Source organism: Sceloporus occidentalis, unplaced genomic scaffold (assembly GCF_023333645.1).
Source record: "Sceloporus occidentalis isolate IW3139 unplaced genomic scaffold, rSceOcc1.0.p SCAF_3, whole genome shotgun sequence".
Taxonomy (NCBI): domain Eukaryota; kingdom Metazoa; phylum Chordata; class Lepidosauria; order Squamata; family Phrynosomatidae; genus Sceloporus; species Sceloporus occidentalis.
Window position 1 is genome coordinate 8835227 of NW_028316983.1, and position 11073 is coordinate 8846299.

The 11073-nt window shown below is 42.5% G+C and overlaps 1 protein-coding gene across 6 annotated transcripts in view; it reads left to right on the top strand.

Moving 5' to 3' along the window:
- Positions 1-10591, top strand: part of PCMTD2 (protein-L-isoaspartate (D-aspartate) O-methyltransferase domain containing 2) — a 30750-nt gene extending 20159 nt beyond the window's left edge. For all 6 annotated transcript variants that reach the window (XM_089513603.1, XM_089513601.1, XM_089513600.1 and 3 more), the window contains 3 exons: positions 2940-3111; positions 5105-5228; positions 7045-10591. In XM_089513603.1, coding sequence (XP_089369729.1) covers positions 2940-3111; positions 5105-5228; positions 7045-7424 — 676 coding nt within the window. In that variant the 3' untranslated portion in view covers positions 7425-10591. The remainder of the gene's footprint in view (positions 1-2939; positions 3112-5104; positions 5229-7044) is intronic.
- The last annotated feature ends 482 nt before the right edge of the window (positions 10592-11073 follow it).

Genomic DNA, 11073 nt, shown 5'->3' on the forward strand with positions numbered 1-11073 from the left:
CTCCTTCTCTACTGCATGTACTGTATATACTCAATTATAAATTGACCACATGTACAAGTCGAGGGCAGATTTTGGGGCCAAACCTATGGATTTTGATATGACCCATAGATAAGTCAAGGGAAAACTTAGTTGCATGGAATAAAGGGTATAAAGGATGAAGGGAAGGAAAACAGTGCCAAAAAACCTTACAAAATGCCAACAGGCATAACTGTTTGTGCTCAGACTAAAGGCTGGATGGATGAGACAGTAAAGGAGGGGTCAGTGCTTCCAGGACAGATTACACTCTTGCCTTTCATCAGAGTATGATTCCCTTTTAATGAGTTAAAGTACAGTAGTTACGTTGACCCGTGGATGAGTCGACTCAGGTTTTTTGGGGGGTCAGTTTTTTGACTAAAATTTCTAGACTTATACATATTTTACTTATATATACAGTAAATCTTGAACTTCCTTATCCCTCAAGAAATAAAAAAAAATCAACATTAGCATTTCAATGACCATTTTAGGAGGTGAGGGATATCCTCACAGCAGACCAAAACATATTTTACTGTTGGGGCAGCTTTTCCAAGAAAAACAGTGAAATGGGTCCCTGTGAGAAGGAGGGAGAGTCAGTCATCCAGTGGCAGAGCATGTGAAATGGATGCAGGTGGTTCAGCGGATGGTATCTCCAGTATACATGATAGGAAGTGTGTTGTCCAGGGCATGATTTCTCTTAGCGAGGTGGGGGAACTGCTGCCAGTCAGCAGACAATTCTAGATTTTATCCGTTTTCCCTCTAATTGCCTTGGAAAATACTTGTCAAGCTTCTCTGGGAGAGGTTTTAATAGTTTTTGAGTGCATATGTGTCCCAGGAGGCAAAGTTTATTAAAGGTTCAGCATTTTGAGATATGTAATTAAAATTCATGAACCGTATAATTTACTTGCCTCAAAATAAAGGGTGCGGTTGTGTGACTCTGTTTTGTCCACTCTTTGAATCTTATCACACTACACTGTTATAGCACTATTCTTTGTTGATGCTGTGCCTTCAATTCGTTTCTGACTTACTGCAAACCTAAGGTGAACCTGTTATAGGATTTTCTTGGCAAGATTTATTCAGAGGAGGTTTGCCATTGCCTTCCCCTGGGGCAATATATATACAGTCGGCCCTCCATATCCATGGATTTTTTATCCATGGCTTGAAAATATTCCAAAAATATATAAATTCCAATAAGCAAACCATGATTTACATGAAACCGCTGGGAGAGATCATCCGGAGACATGGGGCGCGGGGTTATCAGTACGCTGATGACACCCAAATCATTTTCTCTATGTCTCCGACTGATGCAGTGACTGAGGATGGCGTCTCTCCTCTCGTGGCCTGTCTAGAGTCAGTAATGGGCTGGATGAGGGAAAACCGACTCAAATTGAATCCAGAGAAAACGGAGGTACTAGTGATAGGTTCTCCTGGTCCAGGAATGGCGGTGGTTCCACCTGTCCTGAACGGGGTCACACTCCCTGTGAAGGACTCCGTGCGCAGTTTGGGGGTGCTTCTTGACTCGTCGCTTCACCTGACAGCTCAGGTGAATGCGACGGTCAAGAGCACCTGTTATCAGCTTCGGCTTATTCGCCAGCTGCGCCCATACCTGGCCCAGAGGGACCTAGAAACTGTTGTACATGCTCTGGTAACTTCGAGACTGGATTTCTGCAATGTACTCTACATGGGGCAACCCTTATACCAAACTCGGAAGCTGCAAATGGTGCAGAATATGGCAGCCCGGCTGGTCACTGGTGCTCCCAGGACCAGCCATATAACACCGGTTTTGAAAGACCTCCATTGGCTGCCTATCCGCTTCCGAGCTCAATATAAGGTGTTGGTGATCACCTATAAAGCCCTAAATGGCTTGGGCCCAGGATACCTAAAGGACCGCCTCTCCCCGTACATTCCGCCTCGCACCCTCAGAACGTCTGGGCAGCAATTACTGAAGGTGCCTGGGGCTAGGTTAGCCTCCACCACACGGAGGACATTCTCCACGGCTGCCCCAGCCCTTTGGAATACGCTGCCCACTGAGCTCCGCTCGACTACCACCCTGGCCCAATTCAGGAAGGACCTGAAAACCTTCCTGTTCCAACAGGCATTCCCCGACTAAAATCCTGTGGGCCTCCCTCCTCTTCCGTGGCCAAGAGGTTGGGCTATGGGGCTTTTATGCCTGTTATTTTAAATGGAGGGCTGATGTATTTGTATTTTAATCTTTTGTATTGTATGGATTGTTTTAATCTCTGTTGTAAGCCGCCCTGATCGCAGGAAGGGCGGGATATAAATAAAAATTTTATTATTTATTATTATTATTATTTCCCCATAATATATAAGAGACACAATTTTACTATGCCATTTTAGTTAATGGGGCTTGAGCTTTCACGGATTGGTGTATTCACAGGGGATCCTGAAAGCAAACCCCAGGAGATACTAAGTCCCACTGTATCTATATATCTATAGATATAAATATTGATATAGATATAGCACTGTATTCCACTTTAATTGCCATGGCAACATCACATAGAATTCTGAGGTTTGTGGTTTATTGAGGATAAAAAGTCCTCTGGTTGTCAATTCTAAACGCCTTTTCTTAAACCCTGAATCCCAGGATCCAGGATGTTGCCATGACAGTTAAAGTGAAATATAGAATTCAGAGACATAACCATGTTAGTCTAGAATATCAGTGTGGAAAGTATCTTGTAGCACCTGCGTAAAAGAAGTAGCATAAGCTTTTGCAGATTTGGTCTACTTTCTCCAATCTGAGAAAGTAGACCAAGTCTATGAAAGTTTATGCTAAAGCATCTTTCAGTCTCAAAGGTGCTATAACAGTGTATTGTGATAAGATCTTTTATGTGTTGGGAAATACTCCACCTGTTGAATATTTATGCAGCCATGCAAAACCATGCACAAGCAGCCTTTTTTCTTCTGAGGTTTGAATTCTGTGAGCCATCCTTCGTCACTGGCAATTGCTTGGAGATTTCCCCAGATTGCTCTCAATATGACCGTGTGTACTGCGGTGCTGGGGTCCAGAGAGAGCATGAAGATTATATGAAGAACTTGCTGAAAATTGGTGGAATTCTCGTCATGCCACTGGAGGAAAAGGTTAGCTTTGTGGGACTGGGGTACTTTTGCCTGTAATTTTGCTTCAAGTCTTGAAATACTCTGTAAACTCAAACAGTGCTGTAAAAACATGAAGGCTTAGATCTTTTGTGGCATGAGCTTCCACGAGCACCTTCTGTGCTGTTCCAAGGTGCAGATGTGTGTAAATGAAGAAAATCTATGACATACACTGAAGTGGATGGTAATTAAGTCAAACTGAAGATGGTGCCGGAAATAGACAGACAGACAGATATTTTAAAGTGGCACCATCTTGAAAAAGTTGGCTTTTCCATCGAGAAAGCAAAACAACTATTCTAGGCATGAAAACTGTTGTTTCCTGAAAAGAGGAAACGCTTGTAGCAGCTCTGGTAACTGAGTTGAAAATAGTTAACAAAGCAAAGGGCCTAGGACAGTGGTTCTCAAACTGTGAAATAGGATGAGAGGGGTGAAAGTTGCTCAAGAGGGGCATGAGACTTGGAGGCTCTGGTTCCCCCCTCCCCCCAGCTTGGAGAGTGATCCCCAGCTCCTCCTCTTCCCAGATTTTTCTGTCCTGGAGGGGATGAGAAAGGCAAGGAAAGCATTTGGAGCAGCCATCTCTGCCAGAAGGAGGAGAAGGAGAAAGCTTGCTGGATTATGGCCTCTAGTGGAGCTTCCACTTCTTCTTCCCCACCTGTCCCATTAGTGCCCTAGTTCTCAGGTCAAGATGCTGCTGGAGCTTCAGCCAACACACCTACTCAGTCCAATGGGCCCTAGATGCACAGCAGCTGAAGGAGAAGCAATACCTATGATGGCCCCTGGGGGAGGAGGGGGCCAGCAACACCTCTTGGCTCTGGCTGGGCACCCTCAGAGGCAAAGGAAAAACAGCTGAGAATGATTGTGTGTGAAACAGTGTGTGTAAAATTTACACATGTGATAAGTATTGAATTTATTTAAATAAAACTGTTCAAATTCAAATACTGTTATTTCCTTATAAAATGTTAAAATATGAATGTGCAAACAAGAATACACACACTAAACAAAGAAAATATTTAATCCGAAGGAAGAAGCAGGAGATATAAATAAAATTATTATTATTATTATTATTATTATTATTATTATTTATATGCTAAATCAAGCATGGGAGTGTAATGTCTGCATGTACAGATGAAAAGGGGATCATAGTGGTAAGTGTGGGAACCACTGGCCTAGGAGAAAGGGACTGGAGCCACCCTGTTCATTACCAGCTTGTCTGAGATTTTACAGAGCTTCCACTAGTGCACTATGCAACATTAACTGCTTGTATAAAATTTAGCCATGTTAGCTGGGGGTTCTAATTGTTTAAAGTCTTATTTATATATATTAATGTATACTTAATTATTTAAGTATCATTTTAGTAGATGAGAATTACTTATTTAAAGGAATAGTGTTGAAAAAAAAACAAATTTAAATAGTACAGAAGCCTTCATAGGCTATACCCTGCTAGTTGATTTTTCTCCTCTTATTTTCTCGGGGTTTTATGTTCTTTTATGTTCTTTGTCTTGTACCCCAATAGACCAGGGTTTCCCCCCTAGTGTGTACTGGGGTTTTTTTCTGTTTTATTAACACTAATTGAAGGTATCCCAAACAGCTCAAGGTGACTGCAAAATTACTACGTTATTTCTATATTGGGCAGCCCTTTCCTGATGGTTGTTTTTAAGTTTTGTCTACACTGTTCATTTACTGTGGAGTTGTCCATTTACTACAGCTGACCTACAGACTTTGTCCCCTCCTTTTTCTGCTGCTTTGTGACAACTTTTTTTGTAAAGCAATAACAATCTCTATGAACCAATAGGTGTTTGTTTACAAGATTTATGTAGAGCTATGATTCTATGATTCTAAGATTAAAGTTACTATTTCCAAAGTTGTGTGGTAGAAAAAGAAAAGGTTGACCTTTTAAAGCTAACAGTGGATACTCTTATTCCTGCTGTCCTCCATGGCATGCCGTGCTTCACGTTCTGTTTTTGTTCCTTAAACACAGCTGACTAAGATAACTCGAACTGGCCCTTCAGCTTGGGAGACTAAGAAGATCTTGGCTGTTTCCTTTGCTCCTCTGATCCAGCCCAACCATGCGGATTCAGGAAAGTCAAAACTTGTTCACTTGCGTAAGTTGACCATTTTTACAGATAACTACTCTGTTTTTCATTGCCACAATCTTTGGGATGCTCCATGGGAGGCATAATAAGAAATTCCTCAAAGCCAGTAATTTTTTGCTGTTATCTACAGTCAGGGTTGCCATAAGTCAGGACCTCCAAACTGGGACAGATGTAGGACAACATTTTCAAATGGAGGACACATTTTTTAAAATGGAGGACACACAAAAAATTGGATGATTTTTAAAAAATGATATTATAGATGCATGTTTCTTAGCCATGATCAAAATGGAGGACATTTTGGCATTATTCCTAGACAGATGACAGAAATGTACTTCCCTTTCTGGCCAACCCCCCCCCCCCATTCCAAACAGCACATTTGGGCATTGAACATGGCTTTATTTTAACATTGCTTCATGCATATTTCAGAGGCTTATTGCATAACCAGACTCTTTGGGTTTCACACTGAACATGGGTTCACATGGCTATGCATATTGAACATGTCAAGGTGGTTTAACAAGAAGTGGATTTGCCCTCGGTTTCAGGTGTCTTGCACCAATTATACTTCTCAGAAGTGTGTACTTGGTCAGTGTACTTTGGTTTTTCTTCACTGTGCATGAGTTTGTAAAAATAAGAGCAACTTAAATTGGCCATGCCTCAGAGGCTTGCTGATATCAATACCACCATCGTCATCATCACTATCATTGTTAAAAGAAGGCAGACCTTTTAGCATTAAAAGCACCGAAAATACATAGAAATACACTTTGGAAAGTCACACTCTCTCACCTTCAGAAACAGTGAGTGCATGCCTCAGAAACTGACTGATATCATCATCATCATCACACCACTATTGTTGTTAAAACAAAGCAGCCCTGTACAAATGGAATGGAAATCCTCCTTCTCCTGCTGCTACTCTTCTTCTTCTTCTTCTTCTTCTTCTTCTTCTTCTTCTTCTTCTTCTTCTTCCTCCTCCTCTTCCTCCTCCTGCTACTCTTCTTCTTCCTCCTTCCTCCTCCTGCTACCTCCTCTTCCTCTCTCCTCCTCCTTCCTCCTACCTTCCTCCTCCTCCTCCTCCTCCTTGGGCCTGGCCCAGCCCACGTAGGGACCAGAGGAGGAGCTCCTCCTCTTGAGGCTGGCTGGCCAATGGGGGCAGACTGGAGCTCCAACAGCCCGCCCCCTGCCAGCAGCCATTGGCCAGCCAGCCCCAGGAGGAGAAACTCCACCTATTTAGCCCTGCACGCCGCCCTGCAGGTGCACACAGGGCAACAGGAAGCTGCCGGCCTGTGCCAAAGGCCACGGTGGTGGCGGCAGCAGCGCTGCATACAGCACAGCACAAAGGCCACAGGAGCGGCCGTGCGCAAGGCGCAACAGCCAGCACAGCCACCACTGGTGCCAGCGGTGGCAGTGGACCCAGGGCAATCCCAGGTCCGGGAATGAACTGGGACGGGGCACCCCCCCTGGTTGAAAAGCAGGATTGTCCTGCCGGGGAGCGGGACATGGTGACCCTATCTACAGTGCTAGTTGCCTGCCATGGGACTCACATCAGTTGTGTCTGTCACATAACATAGCCTTGATTACACAGTAGATGTTGCTGTGACCTGCCTTGCTTAAGAATGAAATGGAAGGTGGCCCAGAGATTAACCACCTGTTTGCCTTTGCGTGAAGCGTATACCTCATTTTTCCTGACAAACTTCTTGGCAAGTTGTTATTTTCTCTTAGACTAGCTGCCTCCCCCCCCCCTTTTCTGATTGCAACGTGAACAAATATCTGCTTTTCTCTGCGTCAGACAAGGATGCACTTGTCCCACTTTCTGCTTTTACCTTTTCAGCCCCTGTGATGGTTCGCAGCCTTCAAGACCTTGCCCGCATCACCATCCGCAGCACCATAAAAAAGCTGATCCACCAGGAAATGGCAGGCAGAAATGGGAACAGCCTCAGGAACCCACCCCGGTTTAAGAGGCGCCGTGTCCGGCGCCGTCGCATGGAAACCATTGTCTTCTTGGACAAAGAGGTCTTTGCCAGCCGGATTTCAAACCCCTCTGATGATAACAATTGTGAGGAATTGGAGGAGGAGAGCAGGGAAGAGGTGGAAAAAAACATCCCTGAACTGAAGCCCGAGCCTCCTGTAAACCTGCTGAGGGAAAAGGTCTTGAGCCTGCCCCTGCCTGACCCTCTGAAATATTACTTGCTTTATTATAGAGAGAAATAAGGTATTTGTCAGCATAAAGCAAGAAGGGTAGGCAGGACAATAAAACACCTAGTAGGGCTTGAGAGCTGTATGCCACTTGCTTGCCTGTTGATGTGACCACACGTGGTGGTAGTGGTGAGCTCGTCCGGGGAGGTGGCTGCCGTCTACCTAAAAAAAGTGATAGCATTTTTCAGATTCCTTCCCTTGGTTTGTGTGCTCCAGTTTTGTCCTGCAGCAGAACTTCCTGGTGGGAGGGGTTGGGGTGGGGCCAGGCTGGCAGCAAAACCTTCAACTCCTTATTGAAATGAAGGTTTCATTGATTAAAAGGGGAAAAAAACCCAAAAAAACTTTGTTGAGGTATCTGTGGATCCCCCCCCTTTTTTTTTTTTTTTTGCCAAGTGACACTTCCAGAAAGTATTCAGGAATAAATAATTTCACCTGAAATGTGGAAAGCGGTAAGATTACTAAACTGTTTCAGTGAGCCCATGTGCTTTTAAAAATCCCAGAGAAAAGTTCAGTGTCTCGACAAAAGAGTATAGGATCAGTAAGCCCAGTTAAAGCTCTTTTTTGTCTCTTATGGAATGAGTTTAGGCTGGTCCATTCTTTGCAAGGAAGAATTCTAATCCCAGAGAATCAGGGAGGTATCCCAAAGAGACTCATTAGGATATCTGTTTGATCTGAGTTGGAGAAAGATGCTGTATGAGGTTCCAACAAAAAGAAATCTAAACACAGGGTGTTATACTACAAAACTCAATTTTTGCTTTCGAGTTGGTCACCTAAAAACTTGCTTGGGCCCATCCAGTTTTGGTAACATTCTCTAAATGTGAAATGGCCAGGAAGAGCAGCATAAGGGAAAGAAAAGTAGGTGTCTGTTCTTTAAAAGCCATCAAATATATCTTTATTGTCGAACAGAGGACATAATGTTGGCAGTAGGCAGTTATAATTAGAGGCAGTAGCACCTAGTTCTCTTGTAGAGTGGTTCTGTTTTTTAGGGTGTCCAGAAACTATATTCAATTAATAAGCTTTAAAAAGCTAGGTGCATTGTCTTTTCCATTGGTAAGTAGGAACATCTGCTACAACAAAAGGGTAAGAAACCTTTTGGTTAGTGCTTTATAGCTCAAACAAAGGCAATTGCATCCAAATCAATCTTTCCTTAAACCACCTTACACAAATATATATTAGTTTGTTAGTACACTAAGATATGTTTGACTAATCGACAGGACATCAAACTGAATCCTTTCCCTAAAGAGGCTATGGGATTTTTGTTTTGTTTTATTTATAGCCTTAGAATTTGGAGCAGGAGGAGTACTGGTTTTGGGGAAAATTCTGGAGTTTTCCTCCCAGCTGAAATATTGGCAAGAAATACCAAATATTCCCTACAAGGTTAAAATCATTTTCAGACCATTTTCATTTTCCTTTGGGGTTGTCTGTTTTGATTCAGCCTTGAAATGTGTGTCTGTTTGACATGGTCTTCCTTATCTTTCAGAGACAGGTTAGCATTGTCCTATTTAGGAGTAGATAATGTTTCAAGGGTCTTTCAAATCCTGCTCTGTAGTGTGCAAAAGGTGAGCCCGAGCTGTGAATAACTACAGCAGTAATGTACTACAATCTGCCAGAAGCTTGATAAAATTTGCTATTATGGTCCTTCTGGGGCTAACTGCAACCTGGGTGTTGCATGTATGGTGTCCCATTTCATCTTGTGCCATCTGAGGCTTTTAAGGCGGGGAATCCAGCAGCAGTTCAGATATTGTTGGACTGCGAATCCCAGCAGCCTTAACCAGATTGGCCATTGGTAGGGACTACTGGGAATTGTAGTCCAGTAACATCTGGAGGGCCTGCCTGTGTGTTTCCTTCTCCCACTTTAAGGCAAGAAAAACTAATCATTTGTAGAATTTGAAGCCCTGGTGTGTACCTGGGAGTTCAAAATGTACTATCTCTGTGAAGTAAATGCTGAAAGTGACAAACACAGCTGTCTTTGAAAATCTTTACTAGTTCTGCTGCTGAACAATGCTTTAAACAGTTTGATAGTCTAAATCTATATAATGCTGCCTGTCTGATCTTGGAAACTAAGCAGGGTCAGCTCTGGTTAGTACTTGGATGAGAGACCATCAATTAATACTAGGTGCTGTAGGCTGTATTTCAGAGGAAGAAACTGGCAAAGCCACCTCTAAGGAAACCCTGTGAAATTCATGGGGTCGTCATAAGTCGACAGATGACTTAAAAGCATAAACCACACACATAGAGACATACTGAGCCAGAGCATTGACCCACTGTAGTCCATTGTATTGTCTTCTGTGACTGATGATGAGTCTCCAAGATGTTATGCCTCTGTCCAACTGCTAGTCAGGTTCTCATCCTCCAAAAAATGGTTTGTCAAAAAAGCTATCAAGTATCCTTCTACAGTTTAGTTAAATCTTCAAGTAATCTGAAAACAAGCCCATTTGCAGTTCTGGCAAAATCTGCCCTAAGGGCAGGGGGCACTTCTCTGTTAATCTTGGTTGATTTGGCTTCCCCTAGCCATTATGAAAAGATACTCTGTGAATGGGTTTTCTCCATCAATTTGTCTCTTTTTTTTTAGTTACATACTGCTCTTGATTTCCCAGATAACCATAGACAAGTAGCACCTCGCAGGACTTTCTCCTTGTTTTGGTTGAAATATACATTTGCAAGCAATTGTGAGCACTCTGGTTATCATATTACCAAATTACACAAAGATAGCAAATGTGTGTGAGAGTGCAAATACAGCATAACTGAAGTAATGTAGGTTGTAGCAGCATAACAGGGGAGGCTAAATCAGTGTGGCATTTTACACACCAGCATTTACACACTGTTTAATTCAATCAGTTGATGTTCTTAGTAAATCTAATTTGTGGCTGCTGATATTAATTTTGGTAAACTATGTTACTATTTTACTCCTCCTATTCCTCCCTCCCAGCCAGTTGTCTACTGTTACAAATTTCACAGATTTGCATTTAAGCTTCATGTTGTTATTTCATTGCTTGTCAAGTTGTACACAAGCAGAAAGACAATTTCCTACATAGGTTAAGCTTTTGTGTGATAGCTAAAGGTGTAAATAGATATAGAAATGAAGATCAAGAACATACTTTCTGAGGCATGGGGAAAAGTTGGGAGCAAGTGATTTTTAAAAAATTACAAATTTTATCAAAATAAAGGTCTATGTCAGTAAATATGGTCCCACTTTAAATTTGTGTCAATGTTGCTTTTGCCAGATGTTGAGAATTCCATATACCTAATGTTTTCCTAATGTTCTGATGATAATTTTTAGATGTGATAAACCCAGGTATTCGATGGTGGCTGGCCTCAAGAGAAGGCTTGAAATGGCTGTACACTGGAGACAGAAGAAACTCCTCCAGACCTAAGTTGTCAGTGCAATTCTAGGCTGCATCATCAGTGTGCAGATCAAGGGAATCGGAAGTACTACTCTATTCTGCTTTAATTAAACTTCTCCTGCTCCCTGTTTGGGGCACAACAATTTAATATGGATCTTAGCTGGAATATGTTTGCAGGTGGGCAACCAAAATGGTCAGCGTTTTTTCTGAATCTAGAAAGGGCCTTTTAAGAGACAGTTTTCTTTACAGCTAATAAAATACCTCTGTAATAGTTCCCACTCTTGCTAAAGAAAGGTTCACAAGAATTACAAGAAAGGTTT